This window comes from Aquarana catesbeiana, linkage group LG11, assembly GCF_042186555.1.
Source record: "Aquarana catesbeiana isolate 2022-GZ linkage group LG11, ASM4218655v1, whole genome shotgun sequence".
NCBI classification, from domain to species: domain Eukaryota; kingdom Metazoa; phylum Chordata; class Amphibia; order Anura; family Ranidae; genus Aquarana; species Aquarana catesbeiana.
In genome coordinates, this window is record NC_133334.1 from 76,988,434 (window position 1) to 77,001,919 (window position 13,486).

At 43.9% G+C, this 13,486-nt stretch overlaps 1 protein-coding gene across 1 annotated transcript in view; it reads right to left on the reverse strand.

Moving 5' to 3' along the window:
- Positions 1–13,486, reverse strand: part of PTDSS2 (phosphatidylserine synthase 2) — a 189,400-nt gene that overhangs the window by 112,004 nt on the left and 63,910 nt on the right. Inside the window, exons 3-4 of the mRNA XM_073604556.1 lie at positions 5,227–5,309; positions 3,103–3,170 (exon numbers count right to left, since the gene is read on the reverse strand). Of these exons, the coding sequence (XP_073460657.1) occupies positions 3,103–3,170; positions 5,227–5,309 (151 nt within the window). The remainder of the gene's footprint in view (positions 1–3,102; positions 3,171–5,226; positions 5,310–13,486) is intronic.

The window sequence follows — 13,486 nt, forward strand, 5'->3', positions numbered from 1 at the left end:
CTAGAGCTAATCACATGGTACTGGCAGAGAGCTGGTACACTGATCAGTCAGTCATCGACTGTCTGATGGACACAACCGGTGACAGATCGCAACACAGCCCGACCCAGCGCGAGGCGGTACTTGGGAGGACGTCATATGACGTCCACCCGAAATGGCGAAAAGGCCCGCTCGGCATTTTTTTATAGGCTCAGCGGGAACTGGTTAATGCATTAGGGTAAAAAAAAATCCTGGCGTCTGTATCGCTACCTCATATCCCTTTATACTTGTCTATCTTGTCCTATCTTGATCCAGCACTGTGCTGTTTACAGAGGCAGCAGAGGGAGCTATTGGCTCCACTGCTGTCAAATCAAACTCTGAATCATACTCTGAACAGACAGCGGGGGCAAGGCCAAGATGCGCTGTCTGTGTTTTTCAAACGCGTATTTTTGGAAAAAAAAATGTAATGAATTAAAAAACACAAAAAAGAGTAAAGTTAGCCCAATTTTTTTATATAATGTGAAAGATGTTACGCCGAGTAAATAGATACCCAACATATCACGCTTTAAAATTGCGCACACTTGCGGAATGGCGCCAAACTTTGGTACTTAAAAATCTCCATAGGCAACACTTTAAATTTTTTTACAAGTTACCAATTTAGAGTTACAGAGAAGGTCTAGTGGTAGAACGGCGTTTACATATGTGGGTGGGACTTGCGTGTACGTTCGCTTCTGTGCGCGAGCACACGGGGACATTTAAAAAAAATTTTATTATTGTTTATTTTACTTTTATTTATTTATTTTTATTTATTTTTTATACACTTTTATTTATTTTATACACTTATTTTTATACGCTTTTCTCTTTAAAAAACACTTTTTTGATCACTTTTATTCCTATGTATGTAAACATACATATATTTATGTATGTAAACATCCCTTGTAAAAGAGAATGGTGCGTAACAGGTCCTCTTTATGGAGAGATATGGGGTCTATAAGACCCCACATCCCTTCTCCAGGCTGGTAAGCATCAGTTAAAAAAAAAAAAATTAAAAAAAATGAACGATCCCATGCTTTCCAGCCGAGACTGTGGCTTTGTTTACAACCGCGGCCCAGGCGTGACTTCATAACGTCGTGCCCGTGCCTCCGACGGTCATGGTGATGGCTGGTGACCATCTGTTTACCGTAAATCTCTATGCTCTTCATCCGGCGGTGGACGATTCTTTCTCGGGGGCCCCGATGGCACAGGGGGGCCTAGGAGAAGCACCGAAAGGCAGCTGCCGCTATGATCATTCTTAAAGTACACAGAATCGCCGGCTCTAAAAGATAATATCTGCAGGCATCACTCAGATATCCCCACTGAAAGTCATATTATGTCCTTGGGCTGGAAGTGGTTAAAAACTGTGAAGCTTTACAAATCACTTTAAGCTGTCTACCCAACATGCAGGACAAATACAAACCTTACAGCTATAGGGAATGACGGTATAAGGCTGTATTTTCTATTATTTCCACCCATCAAAACGATCAATAGGGGGATTAGATAATCTAAATGTAAGCATGTAAGCCTCTATTATGTGTATGGACACACAAAAGCCTATATAGTACAAGATCAGTGGTCCCCATGGATATAGTAAAATGCTTTCTATAGGAAACATTTGTGATTAATAAACCATTAGGCATAACAGAAAACAAGCAGCTAAGAAGGAAACATGAGACAGCTTGCGAATAAAGCATTTTAAAGCCAACATTTAATCTGCTTATATTTTGTCATCCTTGGTTCTTCCCCTCCAACCCCCATTCCCAATCAATGTGCAAATTCAATTTTAAAGCGGGGGTTCACCCACACCGCCAAAAAAAAAATATATTAAAAGCCAGCAGCTACAAATACTGCAGCTGCTGACTTTTAATACATGGCCACTTACCTGTCCCGGGGTCCAGCGATGTCGGCAGGGGACGCCGAGTACCCGCTCGGTTCTCGGCAGCTGCCGCCGCCATCCTAGGTGAGGGAATCAGGAAGTGAAGCGTTGCGGCTTCACTTCCCGGTTCCCTACAGCGCATGCGCGAGTCGCGCTGCGCGTCCCAAGTGGTCCCCGCTCTCTCCTGGGAGCTGTGTGTTCCCAGCACACAGCGCGGTGGGGACGGGAAGAGGCGTAGACTCCCATGGGAGTCTATGCCGGAAGTGGGTGCAAATACCTGTCTTAGACAGGTATCTGCACCCCCCTCCCCCCTGAAAGGTGCCAAATGTGACACCGGAGGGGGGGAGGGTTCCGAAAAGCGGAAGTTCCATTTTTGTGTGGAACTCCGTTTTAACTAAAATGAGGTGGGCTCTGTCTTGCTGCAGCTTCTAATGCACAGTGCGAGGCGCTCACAGTGTGCATTGAAATCAGTAAGCATTTTTTTATATATTAAACAAATTCCTTACAGTCATGGGAGAAACAATAGTCAGAGCTGACCAAAAAGAAAAAAAAAAAATACAATTCTCAAAATAAACCACAGCGTGAATGAGCACAAAGGCTAAAATCCAGAGTAAGCCATTTTTATACAGGAAAGGGGCCTGTAAAACTGTGCAAGACTTAAAGTAAAGCAGGCCATAGACAAAACGATTTTCTTTCCTGCAACCATGGGTTACAGGAAAGAAAACCGCTCAATTCCCTCATCAAAACAGTCACTGTTGATAGGGGAATCCCTCTAGCAGAGCCATTGTGGGGACAGCCCTGGCAGGGACAGCAGAACACAGTGATTATTGCCAGTGGCTATAGTAGTCGCTAGCAATAAACACATGTAAAATCCAACAGGCTGGTTGTACCCAAGTTGATCCATTGAAGAACTTGGGTACGTTCAGCATGCCAATTTGCGATTTGAATCTCGGCCGGTTCAGATTTGAACAGTCTATGGCTGGCTTAAGGCTGGAGTTCATATATAAACAGCAAAGTGGCAATTAAATAATGTAAAGCAGCTTTGCTCACAATAGTCCTAGTCACCAATGGGGGCCAGCATGCAGGAAGTATTTTTCCAAAATGGTCACTGTATAATAGAGCAAATTAAACTTCAAAAACAAAACAAGCCATTACAACGGATATAGATCAACCAGAGTAATCAGCATACAAACAGTTGAAACCGTATTTCTCACCTGAAAAAGAATGAAGATGAGAAACAGCTCATACACCACACTTACACAGAGCCAGAACCTCCAGTAAGCTGAAAAACACAAAGCAATGCAGTACATTAGGCTTAATTACAGACATTACCAGTATAGAAATCATAATTTAAGGCAAACTTTCTAAACAAAGCCAGTTTTTTTAGCCTTCAGACTTTAGAGGGCCTGGACTGTGGCCAGTAGGAGTAGAAAATGTCCTGGGGTCGTGAACAATGCCCCATCATTGGTGTCAGTGAGAGGACTAGTGCCCCATCATTGGTGTCAGTGAGAGGACTAGTGCCCCATCATTGGTGTCAGTGAGAGGACTAGTGCCCCATCATTGGTGTCAGTGAGAGGAATAGTGCCCCATCACTGGTGGCAGTGAGAGGAATAATGCCCTATCATTGGTGTCAGTGAGAGGAATATTGCACCATCGTCATCAGTGGAGGGAATAGTGCCCCATCATTGGTGTGTCAGTAAGAGCAATAGTGCCCCATCATTGGTGTCAGTTAGAGGAATAGTACCCCGTTATTAGCGTCAGCGAGAGGAATAATGCCCCATCATTGGTGTCAGTGGGAGGAATAGTGCCCCATCATCGGTGTCAGTGGGAGGAATAGTGTCCCATCATTAGTGTCAGCGAGAGGAATATTGCACCATCGTCATCAGTGGAGGGAATAGTGTCCCCTCGTTTGTGTCAGTGGGAGAAATAATACCCAAAGGCCTGGATAAAAGCAAGCAAAGGGCTGCAGTTTGGAGACCAGATTTAATGGTTACTAAAAGTAAATATTTTCACATTATTCTTCTGCACATTTAGGCATTTCAAACTGCTATGATATAAAATGCAAAAGCAGATGCCACCTTTAAGGAAGACAGGGCCAGCTTAGAGAACACGTGTTTGGGCCATTCAGGGCTTTAATCCCCCATTAACAGCAGTTTATAATTACAGTTTCTCTTCTCCCACATTCAGGGCTGGGAGCAAAATTTACCAGGTACTTCTAGGTATGTAGGAACATGGCGTCATCTCAGCTGTCATAGGGTGTCCCCAGCCTGTGTGATCTAGGAATCTGAGATTTGCCTTCACTCTCAGTGTATGAATGGACTGGCAAAGGATTGAAAGGGAGGTAAATATTTATGTGTCTGTGGAGATCTACCCTTTGCAAATCTCATCTACTGTCTGTTTAAAACTGACTTCCTCTGCAGCCACCTCTTTTTTCTGTTCACCAATCTTGATCAAAATGATAGGTCAGGCATCATGACTGAAATCAGTCCTACTCCAAATTGCAAAAACAGTTTGGCGTCTTTTAGATGGGCACCTCCGCTAAGCGGAATCCACTTGCTCAGCAGGGGATCTCTCACTGATACCCGCTGAGCAGGCAGATGACAGGTCCAGGTCCTCTCCTGCTGTGCAGAGCAAACACGGACACAGTCCTGCTCTCCTCTATGGGGCAATAGGATTGAAAGCCTGAAAATATGACCAGTTCGGGGTACTTGACATCCGCCGCTCCATAGAAGGAACTGGAGGGTCCGATCAGGTCCGCCTGAAAAAACTGACAGGTGGACTTGATTGGACCACCCATGTGAAAGGGGCCTTTGGTTTTGTGCAGTGAAAAACAAAATTAAATCATTGAGTTGGCCGTGTTGTCTGCTGGAGACTCAAATGTTTTGGAAGGCAAAGGGAGTTCATATATGCATCTAAACTGACTTTTAATCTGGGATTTCCCTTAACCAAAAAAATATTATATATATATATACATATATACACACGCACAAAATATCTCTCTCATATAGAGAGAGAGAGACATATCTATAGATATTGAATCAAGATCACAATTTTTTTTTTTTTAACGATTAATTGTGCAGCTCTACACTCAATCATGTACCTGGAAGGGCCCAAAATAAATCTTTTGCTGATCCGGTGAACGTTCAACTTTCTGATGTATAGCATTGTGATAAAGAAGTGGTGAACAAGGTAAAATACAAAGCCAGAAGCTGTCCATTTTAGGAGTCAGCAAGCACTTTGAATATGACATAGGTGCTTGGAAATTGTCCAGCCCTTTACTTATGCAAGAGAAAATTGCAAGCTATTAAACACAATTAATAAAAATACAAAAGCAATACCTGGGTGAGGTCTTGAAAATGGTCCATCTTTAGCTTGTGTGACACCAAAGCAAAGAAACACCAATATGCTGGCCACTATTCCTCTAGAAAAAACAAAAAACACAAGATGAAACCACAATATGTTAATAAAATATTCTCCACTCAATTTATATTTTAGTCAAAGGTATCTTAATATATTTGAAAAGCAGAATCTCCATGCCATAAAATTCCAACTTGTTTTCTCGTTCCCTCCGATCTTTGTGTGTTCCAGTGATTCCTTTTGCGTTCTCCTTATAATAAAATACACAAATCCAACAAGGAAAGTGGGAACATTATTTATGGCCACATTAGGAGTGCAAACACAGGAACTCAAACACAGACCTCACCAATAGATTCCCAAGAGATATGATTATCTCCAGCATCTACCAATATCTTAAATATTAGTTTTAGGTTGGCTGGCTAGAACACATGGATATAAAAAGTATACACTCCCCCTGTTAAAATGTCAGGTTTCTGTGATGTAAAAAGAAAAAAAAAAAAAAAAAAGGACAAAGATAAATCATTTCAGAACTTTTTCCACCTGTGACCTATAAACTGTACAACTCAATAGAAAAACAAACTGAAATCTTTTAAGGGGGGGTATAAATAAACACTAAGATAATGTGGTTTCATAAGTGTGCACACCTTCTTATAACTGGGGATGTAGCGGTGTTCAGAATTAAGCAATCGCATTCAAACTCATTAAATAGGAGTCAGTAGACACCTGCCATCATTTAAAGTGCCTTTGATTAACCCCAAATAAAGTTCAGCTCTAAGGTTTTACTGACAATTTCTTAAGGCTCGTATGCACTAAGAAAATCGGGCGAACAAAAATAATTTTCGTACGATTTTGGTATAGTGTGTACACAACTTTCGACAGCCGATTCAGAATTTTCATATGAAACTCCCAAAAGGGACAGACTCCAAAATTTTTCTTCTACAGGAACAGAATGAACGATTTTCGTTTAATGTGTACCATTTTCGTACAAAAAAAAAAAAATCAGAAAAGCCTGCACATGATCAGAAATAATAAAGCAAAAAAGCCTTTGTCATACGAGAAGATTCGTAAGAATTTTCGTACAAATTTTCTTTCATCAGTTTCGATTTGCTGTGAAACATCAAGAAAAATCGGATGAACGTTCACATGATTTTCTTATAGTGTGTACCCCATTTTAGTCGCATCCTACAGCAAAGGCCATGGATCGCAAAGATCTTCCAAAGCATCAGAGGGATCTCATTGTTAAAAAGGTATCAGGAGAAGGCTACAAAATTTACAAGGCATTAGAAATACCATAGAACACAGTGAAGACAGTCATCTAGTGGAGAAAATATGGCACAATAGTGACATTACCAAGAACTGGACATCCCTCCAAAATTGATGAAAAGACGAGAAGAAAACTGGACAGGGTGGCAAGACAGAAGCCTTTTCTTATGAAGAAAAACATCCAAGCCCGACTAAATTTTGTGAACACACATCTGAAGTCTCCCAAAAGCATGCATTATGGTCTGATGAAACCAAGGTTGAACTTTTTGGCCATAAATCCAAAAGATGCTTGGCACAAAAACACTGCACATCACCAAAAGAACATCATACCCACAGTGAAGCATGGTAGCGGCAGCATCATCCTTTGGGGCGGTTTTTCTTCAGCTGGAACAGGGGCCTTAGTCAGTCAAGGTAGATGGAATTATGAACAGTTTTAAACACCAGCCAATATTGGCACAAAACCTTCAGGCTTCTGCTAGAAAGCTGAACATGAAGAGGAACTTAACCTTTCAACATGACAACAAGCATACATCTTAATCAACAAAGGAATGGCTTCACTAGAAGATTAAAGATTTGGAATGGCGCAGACAGAGCCCAGGCCTAAATCTGATTGAAAATCTTTGGGGTGATCTGAACAGGGCTGTGCTCTAATAATCTGACAGATTTGGAGTGTTTTTGCAAAGAAGAGTGGGCAAATATGTCCAAGTCAAGATGAGCCATGCTGATAGACTCACAACCAAAGAGACTGAGTGCTGTTAATAAATTCAAAAGGTATTTTAACAAAGTATTCCTTAAAGGGTGTGCATACTTATGCAACCATATTATTTTAGTTTATTTTTACTTCTCTCCACCTAAAAAGATTTCAATTTGTTCAACCAAGTTGTACAGTTTATAGGTCACATTAAGACCCCTTTCACACTGAGGCATTTTTCAGGCGTTTTTGGGCTAAAAATAGCTAGAGTTAGACTTACTGGTAACTATTTCCAGTAGTCTTCCAGGACAGCCCTTGAGAGATGGAGCTCTCCCCATTGCCACAGGAAACACGTTGCCATTCAGTTGAAAATGCGGTCCCTCATGCCCATGGTCAGTCATGACCAAGACCCGAAGGATGGAACTGAAAAACATAATTGGAACAGGTAATATCATGAAATCATCACGTTAATTCAAGGGTGGGATTGTGCTGTCCTGGAAGACTACAGGAAATAGAGTTACCGGTAAGTCTAACTCCGGTTCTCTCCAGTCTTCCAGGACAGCCCTTGAGAGGGTCCCCAAGTACTCACCAGATTTGGGGGGGGGGGGGCACATCTTGGAGGACCTTCCTCCCAAAAGCCTGGTCCTGACTAGACAGTAGGTCTAGTCAGTAATGCCTTGTAAAGGTGGTAAAGCTTGGCCAGGTCTGCATCGGGTGGCACCAGCCTTTTCTGCCCAAGACGCTGAGAGTGCTCTTGTGGAGTATGCCTTAATACCACCAGGAGGTTCGTTACCTAGTATTCTATACCCCTCCATAATAGGCAACTTGATCCATCTAGCTAGAGTGACTCAAGAGGCTTTTTGATCCTTACGTTTCCTGGGGAACAGGAGAAAAAGTGAATCCGATCTCCTAAAAGTCTTGGTTGCTTCTAAATACCCTAGAATACATCTTCTCACATCCAGCAAGTGAAATTGCTTTTCTTTGTCGTTTGAGGCATCTTGACAGAACGTAGGTAGGACAATGTCCTGGGACTTATGAAATTAGATGCCACTTTTGGCAGGAACCCAGGATCCGTCCTTAGGATGACTATTGTCCAAGATCTGGAGGAAGGGCTCTCTGATGGAAAGAGCTTGCATTTCACTCACTCCGGGGGCTGAAGTGATCGCAACTAGGAGTACTGTCTTAAGCGTGAGCAGTCTCAAAGAGGCCTTCGAGGTTGGTTCGAAAGGCGCCCCTAGAGAGGCCCCGAGGACAACCGATAGGTCCCAGGTTGGGGTCTTGTGAATTTGGACTTGTCTGTGTCTTGCGACTGCTTTACAGAATCTTGTGATAAGCAAATCTTCCTGTAAGCCTTTTTTCTAGGTACACACTCAAGGCTGCGACCTGTACTTTAAATGTACTGAGCGACAACCCCCAATCTATCCCTTCTTGAAGAAACTCTAGGATACGCCTTGTGTCCTTGCTTTCCTCCCCTCTACTATCTAACCAGGCATTAAAGTTAAGATTTTGCCACAGCAAGGATGACTGGTTTTCGACTCTGAAATAGAGTTTGTATAACCCTCTCTGATAGCCCTTTGTTCCTCAGGATTTCTTCCACAGTAGCCGCACTGATAGTTTTAATGTGGCGGTTTGTGGATGCCATAGAGGTCCCTGTGAAAGAAGGTCCTGTCTGAGAGGTAGCCTCAGAGGTTGACCTGCTAGCTTTAGAAGCATTGTAAACCACGGTCTCTTGGGCCGGAAATGCGTAAGCCAGGCTGAAGATCCAGGGGTTCTGCAGAGCGTCCACCGTCAGGGGTCGCAAAAAGATCCACCTCTGGTTTCACCCAGTAAGCCACTATGTGGTCGCATACTTCTGGATGCAGAGACCACTCTTAGTTCGAAACCTGTCGTTGACTCAAGAAGCCTGCAGTATCGTTCTGCTCTCCCTTCAGATGTACAGATGTGCTAACACCTTAACCCAGGACTTCTGGTACCTCCATTTGTTGATATATATATACGCTACAGCTGTCATAGTTGGAATGGACCTGAAGGTGATGACCCTGGACCGATTCCTGAAAGACTAATAAATCTCTGAAAATAGCTGTCAGCTCTTTCCAGTTGGAGAACTCTTTCTCCACTGGAGTCCACTTCCCTTGAGCCCAGAATGAGTTGAGATGGGCTCCCCATCTGCTGGCATCTGGTCAGTATGAATGTGATGGGTAGTATCCAATGTATCCCTTTGTGAAGGTTCTCCTTGTCCTTCCACCACCATATAGATTGCTTTACTCTGGTGGTTATGTACTCTTCTAGGTCTTTGTCTTTTAATTCCTCCAGCAGAAACCTCTGTAGGCTTCTTTGGTGGAAGTGGGCCCATTGTACGGCTGGTATTGATGCTGTCATAAAGCCTAATGCTGACATCACTTCTCCTACTGTGCAGCAGCGACTGGATTGAAGGTAAGACACCCTCAGTTTCAGGTTGGATATCTTCTCTTCCGGCAGCACTATCTTCTGATCTCTGTATTGAATGTTGTAGCCCAAAAAGAGAATGGTTTGCGTTGGGTTTGGTTTTTTCTTGATTAACCAACCAAAATGTTGTAGGCTGAGCTGTGTTATCTCCAAATCCTGACAAAGCTACTTCTCTGAGTGGGCCATAAGGAGTAGATCATCCAAATATGGTACGATCGAGATGGACTGGAGTCTCAAAAGGACTAGTGCTTTGGCCAGAACTTTGGTGAAAATTCTCGGGGATGACGACAGTCCGAAGGGAAGTGCTCTGCACTGGAAGTGATAAATTTGGTCTTCAATTTGAATTGCCAGACAAAGGAATTTTTGACATTCCCTCTTTATTGGAATATGTAGATAGGCATCTTTTAGATCCAAAGTTGCCAAAAAACTTCTTTCTGTAAAAGATTTTTTATCAAATAAATGGAATCCATGCAAAACTTTTTGTATCAGATGGATAAGGTTCAGGGGCTGGAGGTTCATAATTAGTCTGAACTTTCCGGATGGCTTTTTTAATCACAAAACATGTGCGAATAGAAACCGTCCCCTGTTCCTGAACTGGGACAGGCACCAATACATCTTGAGCTTCCATCTCCCCGATCAATAAGGGTAAGGGCCCTGGCTTTCTCTGAGTCTCTTGGTAGTTTTGCAACAAGAAACTTGGAGGGCGGATCTTTGTGAAATTCCAGCGCATAACCTGTCCTTATAATGTTTAACACAAATTTGTTTGAGGTCATCTCCCATTGTGTGAGAAATCCATTTAGTCTTTCTCCCACCGGGAACCTGACGTCACTGCGGCTTGGGGTTCTGACTGGAGAAGTGTACCTCCTTTCCCTTTTTGTCCTGACCAATGCTTCTTTGGTCTAAATTCCTTATTTGTCTTTGGGGGCTCTTTTGAAGGATGAAAAAATTCTTTGAAAGTTAATTTTTCGTGGTGAAAGTCTTTTTATACGCTGTCCAATTCTGAACCGAAGACCAAGTCTCCAGTAAAGAAGACACTGCAAAAGCGCATCTTGAAAGCCATGTCTCCCCCCCTAAAGTCTTCATCCAGACTGAACTTCAGGCTGCTACTGAGAGTGCAGTGGTCTTAGACGCAAACTTTACAGATTCTGTTGAGGCATCAGATATGAATCCTGTCGCTTTAAACAGCATAGGGAAGGATTCCAGAAGCTCCCCTCTTGGGGTACCTGCCACCAAATGCTCTTGCAGTTGTGATAGCCAGAATTCTAGATTATTAGCTACGCATATTGTGGCTAGTGCTGTCTTTAGGTTGGCCATCGCGGCATCCCAGGCCCTTTTCAAGACTATATCTGTTCTCATGTCCATTGGGTCATTTAAGTGACCCATGTCCTCAAAGGCTAAGTCAGACTGCTTTGATACTTTAGACAGTGGTGCGTCTAGTTTGGGATTTTTATTCCAAACGGCTTCTGGTTTCTCGTCAAAAGGAAACCTTTTTAGAGAATTAGAGAACAGGGCTTTTTTATCCGGCACCACCCATTCTTTTCGAATAAGGTCATAAAGTACGTTATGTATTGGAAATACTTTCGCCTTCTTTCCCCAGGGCCTCCTACATTTTATCATGTCTGGACAATTGAACTTCCTCTTCATTAAATTTCTAGAGTGTCATATATTGCGCCTAACAAATAGTCTACTTCCTCAAGGGACAGTTTGTATTTAGTGGTTTTGTTAGCTACAGCTTGATCATCATCCTGATCGGAGTCAGAAGATTCAGGCCTAACTAAAGTGGGGCTATGCTCCCTGACTCTTCAGGGCTCCCCTGACATGGAGGTTGTAGAGCCTGGCGAAGCGGGAATTGTTGGTGCGTTACTGGTAGATGTGGATGTGTTCACATTTGAAATTAACTCTCTAAGGGATTTAAAAGTTGATGCAACCTCGTCCCGAAGCTTTGCCAGGGGGCAGTCTGCTTCTGATTTAAGCAGGTTTGCAATACACTGCCTGCACACGGCTCTATTAGAGCTTGAGGATAGTTTGTTACCACAGTTTGGTAACAAACTTGTCCTCCCTGGGTGTCTCCTTTGCCTGCAACACAGAAAAAATGGGTAGGGGGTGTTAGCTACTAAGCCACCCCCCCCCCCCCACACCCATGCTGAACACCACCACTGCAGATTCCCGGGACAGTGATGAACACCATGGGTTTCCCTAATGCAGCCCTACAACCACACATGGTAAATAGCACGTTATGGGGCTTGCCCAGCAGCCTACCTGTGTTTGGCTGGTGCCTGCTTCCGCGGGAGTGTCCTGGGAAATCACCTCCATGGTCCCCCCTCTACCCCAGATCCCGCCACCATTAGCTGGACGCTGGATAAGCGTTTTTTAGGCCCAGCCTGGCCTTCCCCCTCCTCCTTGTGCCCTGGAGACCGGAAGTCTCGTCGGGCAGTGATGACGCGGTTCCGCCGGAAATGTTGCGAACTGCGTCTCCAGCCCCACCGAGTGAACAGCCAGGAGATGAAATGGACATTGCATGCCACCTCACCCTCTCGACCAGCGCTGTTGCACCCTGGGGGAACCTGCATCACCTTTCCACTGGCCCTCACCAGGCACTGGAAGGGGGGGGGCGACGGGTCTGCTCCTGTCTGCTGGACGGTACCTGGGCCAAAAGATCAAATGGTAAGGACCTTAATGGAGCACCGACAGATGGGACCCATTCACCCTGTATGGTCTTCCTCTCCCTTCAGGCAGCCCCTGAGAGATGTAGTCCTTGCTTTCCTGGTCCCTCAGCAACATGTTCCTCCGACGGAGGAAACACAAATGACTGACCATGGTCCTGAGGGACCGCCTTTTGAACTTAATGTCAACGTGTTTCCTGTGGCAATGTGAGGAGCTCCATCTCTCAAGGGCTGTCCTGGAAGATGACTGGGCAAAGCGCCTGAAAAACGCCTCCCCTGCATCCCCAGTGCTTTCACACTGGGGCAGTGCGCTTGCAGGACTGAAAACAAAAAAAGTCCTGCAAGTGGCGTCTTTGGGGCAGTGAAGGAGCAGCGTATACACCGCTCCTTCACCGCCCCTGCCATTGGAATCAATGGGCAGCGATGTTTTGCGGGCGCTTTTAACCCTTTCCTCGGCTGCTAGCGGACGAAAAGTGCCGCTAAAATTAGCGACGCTTTACTGCTAATGCTGTCACGCTCTCAGTGAGAAAGGGGTCTTAAGGTGGAAAAGTTTCTGAAATGTTTTCTCTTTGTCTCTTTTTTTACATCACAGAAACCTGACATTTTATTAGGGGTGTGTAGACTTTTCATATCCACTGTATTACGATTTAAAAAAAAAAAAAAATACAGAAGCAAAACATTTTTAAATTGTTTGCTATAGATGCAGACAAACTGGAAATACAAGTGGACTTAGAACTGGTTTCTTTGTGCTAAGTGAAGGTACATTGTGACCTTCACATCCACGCCCCCCAGTGTGGGCATTCAGGAGACTCATAACTGACAAGCATGAATAGTACAAGGAAAAGTGGGCAAAAAGTCATGCTTAGTCACATGGCCAAAGGATTCTGAAAGAGAATAGCTAAAGCTGGGGTCCTCTCCTAGATCCACAGCCATCAACCTTAGACAACTATACCTTAAAGTGAGAGTAAACTCCCTTGGCTGATCTTTACCTATAGGTAAGCCTTATTATAGGCACCGTTTTGGAGATATTTACTTTAGATGCAGTCGGTGATGTCACCAGCACATGCGCTCTGAAGGTGAAGGAATGGGCATACCTGTGCCTTTTCTTCTGAGCCCTGTGCCGTAAACAGTGACTTCCGCGTGTGTGCGGGAGCGACATTGTGGTTTGGCCATTTATAC